The sequence below is a fragment of the Aquarana catesbeiana genome, linkage group LG03, assembly GCF_042186555.1.
Source record: "Aquarana catesbeiana isolate 2022-GZ linkage group LG03, ASM4218655v1, whole genome shotgun sequence".
NCBI classification, from domain to species: domain Eukaryota; kingdom Metazoa; phylum Chordata; class Amphibia; order Anura; family Ranidae; genus Aquarana; species Aquarana catesbeiana.
In genome coordinates, this window is record NC_133326.1 from 220,027,012 (window position 1) to 220,042,645 (window position 15,634).

The 15,634-nt window shown below is 41.0% G+C and overlaps 1 protein-coding gene across 5 annotated transcripts in view; it reads left to right on the forward strand.

Annotated features, from left to right (window-relative positions):
• Nucleotides 1-15,634, forward strand: part of CADPS2 (calcium dependent secretion activator 2) — a 1,072,621-nt gene that overhangs the window by 407,949 nt on the left and 649,038 nt on the right. For all 5 annotated transcript variants that reach the window (XM_073619790.1, XM_073619788.1, XM_073619789.1 and 2 more), the window contains exon 9: nt 11,784-11,850. In XM_073619790.1, coding sequence (XP_073475891.1) covers nt 11,784-11,850 — 67 coding nt within the window. The remainder of the gene's footprint in view (nt 1-11,783; nt 11,851-15,634) is intronic.

Below are 15,634 nucleotides of genomic sequence, written 5' to 3' on the forward strand. Positions count from 1 at the left end.
TGAATCAATTGTCTAGACAGATGACTTTGAATGTTGGGTTTTGTTCTGAAGGCTGAATTTACAGTTGCTTTGTGGTAATGCAGCACGTTATGTATGTTTTTACACTGCTGTGCCATTTGTTATAAATGGCATTCTAATACACCTTTGAAGCAAGGCACGGTACCATTGTGCGTTGTGTGCTACATCACTAAAAATCATGCATGCACACTTTTTTATGTGTTGTGGTGTGTAGGACAACCCAATCAAATAACACTTAAAGTGGTAATGCACAGTGTAGGCGGTCCCCTAGGTACAAACATCCGACCTACAAATGACTCCTACTTACAAACGGAGGGAGACAACAGGAAGTGAGAGGAAATCTACCCCTAGGAAGAGAAATTCACTCCTGTAAGAGTTATTATACGAAAAAGGTGTCTCCACTGATGCTTTATCACCAAGGCTTGTTTTCACAACAACCCAAAATTTTCAAAATCCAGTTGTCATTGGGACAGAAAGTGAGGGGGAAATCTTCTGAACAGGGGCACAGACAGCAAAACAAATGTTACAGGGGTGTTAACCCTACCCTGTGCTATCCAAAAAGCTTAAAAATATTTTTTTTCGGCTGGAGCTACACTTAAAAAATGTACCTGTTCCGACTTACAGATTCAACTTGAGAACAAACCTACAGACCCTATCTTGTTTGTAACCCAGAGACCACCTGTATAATGCAATCTAATGCTATGCAAATTATACTTTTTTTTTTTTTTTTGTATTTTTAGTTTTTGTTAGTGTAATGTAGTGGGAATTTTTTTTTTCAGGTTATAATTTAGGTGTATAGACTGAGAATGCTTTTTTTTTTTTTTATTTAACACAAATGATTGGCCTATTTAAGGACAGATCCCTATACATCTGTCAGTAGGCCCCTTTCACACTGGGGCGGTGGGGGCGTCGGCGGTACAACAGCGCTATTTTTAGCGCTGCTGTACCGTCGTTCTTGTAGCGGTATTCGGCCGCTAGCGGTTCGGTTTTAACCCCCGCTGGTGGCCGAAAAAGGGTTAAATCCGCTCGTACAGCGTGGCTATAGCCGCGGTGTCCCATTGATTTCAATGGGCAGGAGCGGTTTAGGAGCGGTGAATACACCGCTCCTTCCCCGCTCCAAAGAAGCGGCTCGCAGGACTTTTTTTACCATCCTGCGAGCGCACCGCTTCAGTGTGAAAGCCCTCGGGCTTTCACACTGAACAAACAGCGGAGGCTGTTTAGGGGCGGTTTTCAGGCGGTATTTTTAGCGCAATACCGCCTGAAAACCGCTCCAGTGTGAAAGGGGCCTAAGAACTCCTGCTTTAACTGTGTCTGTCCCATCTACCTCCAGTGCTTGGTGTAAAACTTTGTTGGGGCCTAAAAGTGAACTGTAAGATGTAAGAACGGACTTGCTGTGCTCTTGTAAAAGTACTGTAAAATCCACCAGAATTTGTATAGTGTCTGCACTAGTTTCTCTGTGATATGATAACATTTTCACAGTGATCACATTTAGCTAAAGCTGTGTGTATACATTTAGATAGGCTTGATGTCTGCAAAATGTCAATCACATTGTTGAGTGGGCGTTAGTGCAGTGTTGTTGGCTCCATTTGACTCTTCCTGCAGGCCAGTGTAGTGCAAGAAGAAAAGACCATAAATGGTTGTTAACTTTTATTTCTTACCCCCCATTTTAGGATGGAAAACTTCAGAAACGTTTTAAAATTAAGGGATTAAAGCTGAATGGAGTTCTGTTTTAAGTATGTATAGCTTTTAGAAGTCAGAAGAAACAAACTTACAATTTGATGTGAAAGTTCAAACTTTCGTACGCTGTAGCTGTACGTCAAGCTCGTTCACGGCCCTGTGTGGGTGCGCTGATTGGCTAGCGGGGGAGCCAATCAGTGGGTCCGGCGGACTCGATGGCCGCCTGCAATCGTTCCCTGTGGACACAAAACAGGGATCTGCCACAATAAGCAAGGCAGATCCCCGTTCTGACCTGGGATGACACAGAGAATCTTGTCTTTCTGTTTTGCAGGAAGACGGATCTGTGTGTTATTCCAGGCAGCCCATCCCTCATACAGTTAGTAAACACACCCAGGGAACACAGTTAACCCCTCTGATGTTAACCCCTTCCCTGCCAGTGTCATTAGTACAATGTCAGTGCACATTTTTAGCACTGATCACTGTAAAAATGTCACTGGTTCCCAAAAAAGCGTGTCGCAGTCCTACTAAAAAATCACTGATCATCGCCTTTACTAGTAAAAACACCTTACCTTAAATCTATCCCCTATTTTGTAGATGCTATAACTTTTGCGCAAACCAATCAATATACGCTTATTAGGTTTTTCTTTTACCAAAAATATGTAGCAGAACACATATTGGCCTAAATTATTGAAGAAATTCGATTTTTTTTTTTTTTTTTGTAATTTTTTTTATTGGATATGTTTTATAGCAGAAAATAAAATATTGTGTTTTTTTTTTTTTTTTTTTCAAAATTGTCACTCTTTTTTTGCTTAGAGTGCAAAAAGTAAAAACCGCCAAAAGAAAAAAAAAAAAAAAATACTACCAAAAGAAAGCTCTATTTGTGGGGAAAAAAAGGACATCAATTTTATTTGGGTAATTTTGGAGTTGCACACCCACGCAATTGTCTGTTAAAGCGACGCAGTGCCATATCACAAAACATGGCCTGGTCATTAGGGGGTAAATCCTTCCGGTCCTTAAGTGGTTAAATAACATAACCATGAAAAAATGTACTGTGTAAAGTCCTTAATTAGTCCATATTGTGCTCACATCCACTATAGTGGAAAAAACAGTCCACATAAACCTATATAAAAGACTGTCACAGGTAAGTAAAACAATCCCCTATTGCTAAAACCATCCACTTTTACAGTGATAGTGCCATGGTAGTCCTTCATGCAAAAAAACAAACTATCCTCCACCAGCCACCAGTATGTGAATTGGTCGCTCACCTTCTATATATGACCATAAAGGTCACATAGCACTTTCAATGTATGTTGCTCTCCAGGCTGGCGCATCCCACTGGATCAAAGAATCCCACTGGAAAAGATCCCTCTACTGGATTTGGTCTGGGTCCACTCTGCTCACTTCCAATTTGCTCCAGGTTGCTCAAATGTAAAAAAAACCTTGTAACCTCATGTCCCCAATAGCATAAGGGGACATACCCCGAAAGCTTGTCCTGAAAAATTGTATGTTAGTGCAAATAAAAAAAAGTATCACGGCCAGTACTCAATTGTGTCTGTCACAATTGCACTAATACAGCTACAATCACCTCAGCATTCACATTCAGCCCCGGAAGGATTTACCCCCTTCCTGACCGGAGCACTTTTTACAATTTGGCACTGCATCGCTTTAACTGCAATTGTAATTGTAACTGCAATGCTGTACCCAAACGAAATTTGCGTCCTTTTTTTCCCACAAATCGAGCTTCCTTTTGATGGTATTTGATCACCTCTGCAGTTTTTATTTTTTGCGCTATAAACAGAAAAAGACAGACAATTTGAAAAAAAATGATATTTTCTACATTTTGTTATAAAAAAAAAATCCAATAAATTCAATTTTAGTCATACAGTTAGTTCAAAATTTATTCAGCCACATGTCTTTGGTAAAAAAAATGTCAAGAGTATATTGGTTTGCGCAAAAATTATAGCGTTTACAAACTAGGGTACATTTTCTGGACTTTACACAGCTTTTAGTTTATGACTGCCTATGTCATTTCTTGAGGTGCTAAAATGGCAGGGCAGTACAACCCCCCCCCCCAATATTACCCCATTTTGGAAAGTAGACACCCCAAGGAAATAGCTGAGAGGCATGTTGAGCCCATTAAATATTTCATTTTTTTGTCCCAAGTGATAATAACAAAAAAAATAAAACATTTACAAAAAGTTGTCACTAAATGATATATTGCTCACACATGGCATGGTTATATGTGAAATTGCGCCCCAAAATACATTTAGCTGCTTCTCCTGAGTACGGTGATACCACATGTGTGGGACTTTTTGGGAGCCTAGCCGCGTACGGGGCCCTGAAAACCAAGCACCGCCTTCAGGATTTCTAAGGGCGTAAATTTTTTATTTCACTCCTCACTACCTATCACAGTTTTGAAGGCCATAAAATGCCCAGATGGCACAAAACCCCCCCCAAATGACCCCATTTCGGAAAGTAGACGCCCCAAGCTATTTGCTGAGAGGCATGTTGAGTCCATGGAATATTTTATATTTTGCCACAAGTTGCGGGAAAGTGACAAACTTTTTTTTTCTTTTTTTGCACAAAGTTGTCACTAAATGATATATTGGTCAAACATGCCATGGGCATATGTGGAATTACACCACAAAATACATCCTGCTGCTTCTCCTGAGTATGGGGATACCACATGTGTGGGACTTTTTGGGAGCCTATCTGCATACGGGGCCCCGAAATCCAGTCACCGCCTTCAGGATTTCTAAGGGCGTAAATTTTTGATTTCACTCCTCACTACCTATCACAGTTTCGAAGGCCATAAAATGCCAAGATAGCACCCCCCCCCCCCCATTTTGGAAAGTAGACACCCCAAGCTATTTTCTGAGAGGCATGGTGAGTATTTTGCAGCTCTCATTTGTTTTTGAAAATGAAGAAAGACAAGAAAAATGTGTTTTTTTTTTTTTTTTTTTCTTTTTTCAATTTTCAAAACTTTGTGACAAAAAGTGAGGTCTGTAAAATACTCACTATACCTCTCAGCAAATAGCTTGGGGTATCTACTTTCCAAAATGGGGTCATTTGGCGGGGGGGTTTGAACTGTCCTGGTATTTTATGCACAACATTTAGAAGCTTATGTCACACATCACCCACTCTTCTAATCACTTGAAGACAAAGCTTTTTGTTTACATGAAAAAAAAATTTTTTTTTGCAAGAAAATTTGAAAAAAAAAAAAAAAAAATTGAATGAACCGCCAAACATTATATTTTTTTTAAAGCAAATGCCCTACATATTAAAATGGTGGGAGTTTCTTTTTTTTTTCACACAGTATTTGCGCAGCGATTTTTCAAACGCATTTTTTTGGGAAAAAACACACTTTTCCTAAATTTTAATGCACTAAAACACATTATATTGCCCAAATGTTTGATGAAATAAAAAAGATGCTCTTAGGCCGAGTACATGGATAACAAACACGACATGCTTTAAAATTGCGCACAAACGTGCAGTGGCGACAAACTAAATACATTTTTAAAAGCCTTTACAGGTTACCACTTTAGATTTACAGAGTAGATCTACTGCTAAAATTACTGCCCTCGATCTGACCTTCACGGTGATAACTCACATGCATGGTGCAATTGCTGGTTTACCTTTGACGCCAGACCGATGCTTGTGTTCGCCTTTGCGCGAGAGCAGGGGAGGACAAAGGTGCTTTTTTTTTTTTTTTTTTAATCTTATTTTTAAACTGTTCCTTTCATTTTTTTTTTTTAAATCATTTTTATTATCTCAGTGAATGTAAATATCCCCTATGATAGCAATAGGTAGTGACAGGTACTCTTTTTTTGAAAAATTTGGGGTCTATTAGACCCTAGATCTCTCCTCTGCCCTCAAGCATCTGACCACACCAAGATCAGTGTGATAAAATGCTTTCCCAATTTCCCAATGGCGCTGTTTACATCCGGCGAAATCTAAGTCATAAAATGCTCGAAGCTTCCGGGTCCTTAGGCCATAGAGATGTTTGGATGAAAAAAAGGGGGACGACCAGAGGGTCAAGGGACAGGGTCAATCAATGAGGGACACACTGGCTATAATGATAATTTAGAAACAGTTTATTACAAAATATAATAATAAAAATAGTTTCCACCCACATAAAAAAAGATGGAACTAACCTCCACCACTAAGAAAGCGACAGTGCAAAAGGACAAATACACCACCTGGTACCCACTACATACATGTATAATAACCCCATGCATAGCAGTAATGAGCCATGACCAGCTGAACCCAGGCCTGGGAACAGTGTGGTGGCCTATAAGGAACAAACCAAATAAACAATCAAATACGGAAAAGGTTCCTTTTCCGTATTTGATTGTTTGGTTTGTTCCTTATAGGAAAAAAAGAGATTGATCGGTGGGTATGCCCACCATTAGAATACCTCCCTTCATCCACACACTTCTAATGATGGCCATACATGCACTGTTTATATATGCCGAAGCATGGGGGCATCCGCCCCAAAAGGTAGGAGCAAATCGCTCCTCCGCCCCGGCATATATGCTCTTTTTTTTTTTTTTTTTTTAACTCTGGTGGTGAAATCACCTCCTACAGCGCTGGAGTCACGGCTTTATGTATCGTGGGAGCAAATGCTGTTGCTGTCAAGATAAATAAATCCGCGCTGCAACTGAATGGCGTACCTGCGAAGCAAATGATGGTTAACAATAAAACAAAGTAACATTACAGTATAACAGTAAGACTTACCATACCTGCAAAGCAAATACAAAAAAAAAATAGTAAAAAATAAAACATTTTTTAACGCAACCTGTGCCTAAAATATATATATGCCAAAGCATGGGGGCATCCTCCCGCAAAAGGTAGGAGCAAATCGCTCCTCTGCCCCTGCTGCCCCCATGCTTCGGCATATATGCTATCTTTTTTAACTGTGGTGGTGAAATCACCTCCGACAGCGCTGGAGTCACGGCTTTTTGTATCGTGGGAGCAAGCGCTGTGGCTGTCAAGATAAATAAATCCACTCTGCAGCTGAATGGCGTACCTGAAAACAAAAAAATGGTTAACAATAAAACACAGTAAACAGTAAAGTATAAAAAAATTGCATACCTATAAAGCAAACATGATAAAACATAATAACAATAAAACATTGCAGAATAGAATACAGTAAAAAAGAGCAGAACAATAGAGAACAATAAAACGACAACTATTTTTTTTTTTTTTTTTTTTATATATATTTTTGTGGTGTGTTTTTTTTTTTTTTTTTTTACACTTTTTTTTGTAACTAACTTTTGTAACTGTAACCGGTTCCAGGTTTGGGTCTCTGAAAAGGCGATGACATCTTGGGAGACCCTGTAAAAGTGTGCCTAGTCTGTGCAGTGCTGTACCCTACGCTAATACTCAACTAGTGTATGGTAGCGTTCAAAACATTCACCAATGCAAAGACCAGGATTGTCAGGACTGGAGGGACAATAATAACCGGTGTCACGCCTATATCCGCACTTGCTGCAGACACGACATCTTTTTTTGGGGGGGCTCGTTGGGTAGGGGTACTCGGGAGGACATAAAGAAAATGCCTCTTATGCAGCCGGCTTACTGCATTTGGTTGGGGAAGGTGAGGTGGAGCACCGTCTGGAAACAGAAGGGCTCTGACGATCTCTTCCTGGAATTTAAGGAAGGATCCAGTTCGTCCTGAAGCTCTGTATAGCACATGAGCGTTCAGCAAAGCCAAATGAAATAAACAGACACTTTCTTGTACCAGCGTCTGGCCTTACGGGCAATTGGGTAGGGCACCAACTGGTCGTTGAGGTCCACCCCTCCCATATTGAGGTTATATTTGTGGACACAGAGGGGTTTCTCCACAACACCAGTCGCCGTAGTAATTTGGACCGTCGTGTCTGCATGAAGGGAGGTAAAAACAAAAACATTCTTATTATCCCTCCACTTCATAGCGAGCAAGTTATTTCACTTGAAGCAGGCTCTCTCCCCCAGCCTAAGACGGGAATCTACAAGCCGCTGGGGAAAGCCCAGGCAATTAGGTCGCACGGTGCCACATACTCCAATCTGCTGATCAAACAAGTGACTAAAAAGTGGCACGTTCGTGTAATGTCCACATATAAGTGGTACCAATTTCTGAATAAGGGTGACACCAAGTTTGCCAGCGCTTCCTATGTAGTCAGGGCAGTTTGTTGGCTCTACGTGGCTATCTTTTCCCTCGTAAACCATAAAACTACATGTATAGCCTGTGGCCCTGTCACAGAGCTTATACATCTTGACCCCGTATCTGGCACGCTTGCTGGGAAGGTACTGTTTGAATGACAAGCGGCCAGAAAACTTAATCAGGGACTCATCAACGCAGACAACTTGATGGGGAGTAAACAAGTCCACAAAACGTTGGTTGAAGTGGTTTATGAGGGGCTGAATTTTGTAGAGCCCATTGTATCCAGGGTCTCCACGAGGATGACAGAGTTCATTGTCATTGAAGTGCATGAACCACAAGATCTGCTCGTATCGTGCCCTGGTCATGGAGGCATTGAACAAGGGCATATGGTGAACCGCAAGATCTGCTCGTATCGTGCCCTTGTCATGGAGGCATTGAACAAGGGCATATGGTGAATTGGGTCAGTGGACCAATATGACCGCAACTCACTCTTTTTAGTTATGCCCATGTTGAGGGAAAGGGCCAGAAAGAGCTTACATTCGGAAACTGTAATTGGTCTCCAATCTCTGGCAAGGGAGGCCTGGGGAATAGTGTGTTGACCAGCGTACAAATTGCTTTGGTCCACAATAGATCTATAGGGAAAAACAGCAAATAAAAATCAAGTGACGTAAAATCAACTGTTTCCACCTGAATGCCAGGTTGGCCAGTGAATGGGGGAATTACGGGTGCTGCAGAAGTGGTGGGTTCCCAATTAAGATTGGCGAATGCAGCAGGAAGGGCACTAGACCAGGCTCTCCCTCCTGATTGGCTAAGACACAGCAGAAGCGCCATTGACTCCCGCTGCTGTCTATCAAAGTCAGCCAATCAGGAGAGAGAGGGGGCCGGGACACGGCTCCGTATCTGAATGGACACACAAAGCTGCAGCTTGGCTCGGGTGCCTTCATAGCAAGATGCTTGTGGTGGGGGCACTCGACAGGAGGGGAGGGGCCAGGAGCACAGAAGAGGGACCTGAAAAGAGGAGGCTCTGGGCTGCTCTATGCAAATCCACTGCACAGAGGAGGTAATTATAACATGTTTGTTATTTTTGTAAAAAAAAAAAAAAAAAACAACACTTTACAATCACTGTAAATTTGACACCATTTATCTAATTATGTGGCTTTTGAAGACAGTTTGTATATTGGCAAGGAGGACAATACTTACGCAGTTAAAATTTTTCTGTGTCATCAAAGTAGAGTTTTTTCCACAATATATTATTGACTATTTTAAATTAAATCCATTTTTAGACAAAGCACTATAACGAAACGAGGCCTACTACACCATGTCATTTTTACTGTATCGGTATAATTTAAAGTGGTTGTAAACCCTTACATATACCCAATGAAGGGGCTATCCTTAGGTGATATGAAACTAATCATAAGTTGTACCCTTTTATCTGCATTTTTCTCTTCCCTACAGCCATTCAAATTACAGAATTTATAAGCTGGGCAGAGAGCTGAATTTACACTCTGCAGAGCGCAGTCAGGAGAGTTCTGAGAGCTGATTGTAGGGAGGGGACACACCCCCTTCACAAGGCACACAGGAACATAATTGATGCAGAGGAATGAAGCAGCAGACAGAAATGATACTTAGTACTTGAGACACTATAAAGGGATATGCATTGTTCATATTTCATGTTGAAGCTTTACAACCACTTTAACGTGAACTTTCTATTATTGCATATATTCTAAAACCATACTGGTTTCTTACGCATTTAGTAATAGTGCTTATATAGCATGCCCTAGTTACTTCTATAAAGACCAGTAGCAGATGAGGATTAGGTTAAAAATAAATAGAAACTTTATTTTAGGGCTACAAATACATGTGTAAATCAAGTCAAATTAAATATGTTTCTCAAATTCTGGCCCATGTCTTAGTGATTCTTCCAGTAGTAATCATCAATTATAATGTGTGTTAAAAACTTTTACTATTAAAGCGACAGAAGCTTAATGTTAGTTTTAGGTGATTTTTGTCACGTTTTAGTAAACTATGCAGTAATGTCCTGTAATTATGGCTGTAGCTTAGTACAGGAGGATTTCAGTTGTTGATATATATCCAGTGATGGCCCATCCATTAAGGGCACAGGGGCAACGCCCATCCCATCCATGTGTCCGGCCCCCTAACCTACATGCAGGGCGCTTGAGTGCATGGATTCCAATAAGGGTTTTTCTTTTTTTTTTTTTTTTTTTTTTTTTTGAAGCACGTGATTGGAGCCAGAGGCTCTAAGAGGCTTCAAAAAAGGGTGGGCTCGGGGCGCAGAGCACTGCGCCCTGATTCCACCAAGTTATGTGACGATAGTGAATGGATATTCATTATCGTCACACTGATTCTCCTCCTGGCCAATCAGGAAGAGGGTCTGAGACCCGTTTCCGATTGGCCGAAAGGATAAGCGTTCCAGTTGGCCTAGGCGTAGGGAGGAGACACATTTATTATTTATTTTATTTTTTTACAGCATAAACAATTCTCAGATTTTAAGGCTGGGTTCAACATTTTGACCGGCTCTATATGGAGCCGGTTCACAAATCTCTGCAGTGGGTCCGGCCTCTCTTTTAGTCCATTTCAGGTCATGAAAATGTACCTGAAACGGTGAACAAGCACACCTGCTGTGAGCCGCATGCGGCTCATATGTGAACTGAGCCTTATAGTTGCATTCCCACACTTAGAGGGCACAGGAAGTGAAAGGAAATTTTCACAATGGGCTCTACAGCTGTAAAACATGATATAAGGCTGGGTTCACATCATTGTGAAGTGGATGCAGAAACCCCGCATCCAATTCGCAATAGCAGGAGATTTTGACCGGCTCTATATGGAGCCGGTTCACAAATCTCTGCAGTGGGTCCGGCCTGTCTTTTAGTCCATTTCAGGTCATGAAATTGTACCTGAAACGGTGAACCAGCACACCTGCTGTGAGCCGCATGCGGCTCATATGTGAACTGAGCCTTATAGTTGCATTCCCACACTTAGAGGGGACAGGAAGTGAAAGGAAATTTTCACAATGGGCTCTATAGCTGTAAAACATGATATCAATTCTGTCTTCCTTCTAAGAACTACAAAAGATCTCCTTCCTATGTAATGGAGAGAAGTAAGTGTTTTTAATCAAAATCAGGATAGAACCTGAACCTGAGTGATCATGCTGCTTTTCCATGGATACAGCACAGTAAATAAGTGTTGTACTTGAGTACAAGTGTTGCTGGCAGGATCAACAGGTGAAAAAAAAAGAAAAACCTATATATAAGAAAAGTAATACAAGACCTCACATCTAAGAATTGATAAGTTGCAATATGTTGTTGTTTTTTTTGTTTTATTTTGAAACACAGCTTAAAGTGGCTGTAAAGGCAGAAGGTTTTTTTTATCTTCATGCATTCTATGCATGAAGATAAAAAGCCTTCTGTGTGCAGCAGCCCCCCTAGCACTTACCTGAGGTCCCTCTCTGTCTAGCATTGTCCACGACTGCCTCAGCCATCCGAGATCCCCCCCCCCCTCCTGTTTGGCTGAGACACAGCAGCGGCACCATTGGTTGCCACTGCTGTCAATCAGTCAGCTAGCCAATCAGGGGGAGGGGGGTGGGGCGGTCAGGGCTCCGTGTCTGAATGGATACAGGGAGCTGTGACTTGGCTCAGGTGCCCCCATAGCAAGCTTCTTGCTGTGGGGGCACTTAACAGGAGGGAGGGGCCAGGATCACACAAAACGGACCCGAGAAGAGGAGGATCTGGGCTGCTCTGTGCAAATCCACTGCAACAGAGCAGGTAAGTATAACATGTTTGTTATTTTTATGGGGAAAAAAAATGAGACGTTACAATCACGTTAATGATCTTTCTTGTTATTTTGATCTTTCAATATAGTTTTTGGTGAATGACGTATTTTTATTAATAACCAACAAAAGTAACTCCTTCCTTTTTTCTTTTAGTTACTTGCATGCTGCAGGACAAAAAGTTTGGAAACGATGGAAGAAACGTTATTTTGTTCTTGTTCAGGTTTGTTTTATGACTTTTTCTCTGTTTTCATAGGAAAAGCTAGCCCCAGCCAAAGTGAAAAGTGATACATGTTTTGGCATGAAAGTGGACTTCACTAAATGGGTTGGAGAGGTGTGGTCTCAGGAGGTTTCACAGAGACAGTCACAGCTCCCCATGATCCTAAACACCCCTCCTAATAGACAGTGCCCCCATGACCCCGGGGTTGCTCACAGTTCCTAGTGCTGACAAATGCTGCCAGTCAGTGACTCTTTATAGTATCTAAACATGGAAAGATAATGCGCTTATTCCAATCTGCCCCAACGCAAGCATATGGCACTGCCCCAGAATCGTCATTCAGTAAACCACCTGTCACAATCACCAGGGCCCCAAACATAGCCATCCAGTTCAACTATAAATACTCAGTGCCTATAAACAACCAGCAACTTTGCCCGTGGTGATTCCCATGCCCCTAATGCAACAAGACAAAGATCACTTTCATGATACTCATGGCTCCAGCATAGCCAGACAGTGCCATGCTCTGACACTCTCTTGTTTTTATCCTAGGTACAGGGGAAGAATTTGCTAACAAATTAACAGCAAATGTTGGGCAGCATTTTTGCAACACCTTTTTATTAAAACTATTCAATTTTACATTTCAGTGTATATATGTTTAGATGTTTAACCACAGTGCAGCATGAACCATGCCAAAAACCTCCAGATCACATGAGAGCAGAGATAGTGAAATCTTTACTTGACCTAAAAGTATATACGGGTATAAGTGGGAGATAATTTAAACCACTGTCAGTTTTTATGGAAACACTTTCTTTTACTTCCTGTCTTATAGACACTTTAAAAAGAGAAGGTAAATATACAAACAGTTGAAGTCTCCCCAGCAGGGACAGAAACCACAATAAAACCTGATAGAGGTTTCAACACACCCACTCTCTTTCCAAAACCAAAGGAAGCGTGTTTTGGCTTTGATAAACTTTATACTCACATTCAAATTAATTAATGGCAAGTTGGGTTGAGCTGACTTGGTCAAAATCAAGCTGTATATGAGTAAAGTATATTTTAAGGAAACCAATAAATTCATATTTGAATTATATATGTGGTATTACCTAGAAATTTTTAGTTCTGGTCTGCCAGTCATATAATTTACACACCTTCACCAGACTGCAGAATCAGGCATGTGACACATCTATTTCCTGGTTTAGCACCATGGCTTCCTATAACATCTCTTCACCCCTAGCCAGTTCAATGAACAGAAATATCAGGCTATGTCCAGTGGACAATAATGATGTAACAGGAAAAAAGAGTAAACTTCCTGGTTCTGTAGTATGTCAGAAATATGTGTAGCACTGACCCCCGAAGGAGCTGCTGATATTTGATTGGGCCTGTACTCTGCTATCTTACCCATAAATGAATTGGCTCAACCCGCTTGACACAACTGTGGAACTGTGTTGGTGTGAAGCTTAACAACAAAGGACAATCCCACAATAACAACATACCAATGATATACCTTTACCATTACCTGGGTATCCGTTGTTCCACCTGTAGAAGAATGAACAACACTTCACACCAATTGTAATTAACCAGAATGTAGTTTTACTGAGACTGGCATAAACAGTAGTTGATATAAAAAAATCAGATGTATATAAAAATCCGCCCACTCATACACCCAAAAACGCTGCGCTGATGGCAAAAACCTAAATCTGAGCTGCTGCTTAAATGATAAGTATACAGTAAAAAATTGATTCACCACAAACTCGCTCCTAGTGAACTCAAAATAGCAGCGCTAAAAGTGATCCCTAATCAAATAATAAGGTGTAGTGAAGAGTGATGAGCTGATGTATCAACCTGTGCAATGATTACATCACGTCCTCATCCTTCATCATTAATGTGCATACAATGACATACTCAAAAAAATCACAAACAAATGGTGCATATACACCAATTAAGTGAATAACGTATCTGTGCACATACAAATATAATGTGAGAATTATAACTGAGAGCCAATGTGAATTAACTCGCAAAAAAATTATTATATCTATAAAGTGTGTCCACAAACAATCCGAAAGTAAAATAGTCCAAAACAAAATCCGTGACGTGTTGTAGTGCAAATCTTCTACTTAAATGAATCTTCCACCGCACCTCTGTGACTGTGAATCCACTCCCCTTAGGTGAATGCACTCACCAGCTCCTTTTGCCCACACTCTCGTGTCAGGGCCAACAAGCTTTTATCCCACACTCACAAGGGATAAGATTGATCTTCAGTGGTAAACCTGTACACCTCTACTTCTCCAAAGTGTAATGCCCAAGAGCTCTCTCCACATGAAAAAAGAAAAATAATCCAATGGTGCAATAACGTAATAAAATTTATTAAAAATCAAAAAGCCCCTTCACCATTGCACTCACATCTTTAAAATTCACTGCAGGCTTAACAGTAACACAGCACAGCAAGTTGTCACAGCATAACAAAATAAAGTAAGTAAACCAGTGTGTGGTGGTCACGGCGGACCCAGGTACTGCGCTTCTCAAAATACCCGTCTCACCCGATCCCTGGTGTAAATGTGACCGGCTTCCACCTATCCTCGTATGGCGCTCCCTGTCACAGCGTCCTACGTCACTCAAGTGACGCTTTGAGAAGCGCAGTACCTGGGTCCGCCGTGACCACCACACACTGGTTTACTTACTTTATTTTGTTATGCTGTGACAACTTGCTGTGCTGTGTTACTGTTAAGCCTGCAGTGAATTTTAAAGATGTGAGTGCAATGGTGAAGGGGCTTTTTGATTTTTAATAAATTTTATTACGTTATTGCACCATTGGATTATTTTTCTTTTTTCATGTGGAGAGAGCTCTTGGGCATTACACTTTGGAGAAGTAGAGGTGTACAGGTTTACCACTGAAGATCAATCTTATCCCTTGTGAGTGTGGGATAAAAGCTTGTTGGCCCTGACACGAGAGTGTGGGCAAAAGGAGCTGGTGAGTGCATTCACCTAAGGGGAGTGGATTCACAGTCACAGAGGTGCGGTGGAAGATTCATTTAAGTAGAAGATTTGCACTACAACACGTCACGGATTTTGTTTTGGACTATTTTACTTTCGGATTGTTTGTGGACACACTTTATAGATATAATAATTTTTTTGCGAGTTAATTCACATTGGCTCTCAGTTATAATTCTCACATTATATTTGTATGTGCACAGATACGTTATTCACTTAATTGGTGTATATGCACCATTTGTTTGTGATTTTTTTGAGTATGTCATTGTATGCACATTAATGATGAAGGATGAGGACGTGATGTAATCATTGCACAGGTTGATACATCAGCTCATCACTCTTCACTACACCTTATTATTTGATTAGGGATCACTTTTAGCGCTGCTATTTTGAGTTCACTAGGAGCGAGTTTGTGGTGAATCAATTTTTTACTATAAACAGTAGTTGCAATAACTGTATTGCCACACAAACGTAATATGACAATACAATGAATATTCACAACTTATTATTATGTAAAGATTTCTTGGATGACCCCTGCAGGCGCGTCTCCAAATGGGACTAGTGCTCAGAGTGACAATGCCTTGACACTGGGCACCTTCCCACTTCCAGCACGGCCGTAATAGGCACACTAATGCAAGGTTATCAAACACAGCACACTACATTTTCTCAAGAGCCCCCCATTGAGGTATGAGGCAGTCCTTTGCCACTGTAACCGAACACAAGGCCTCCCAGTGGAAAGATATAGTCTCTGATCTTCTGTCTTCTGCTAGCTATTATACTGCAGTGTTTGTAATCCAAGGGG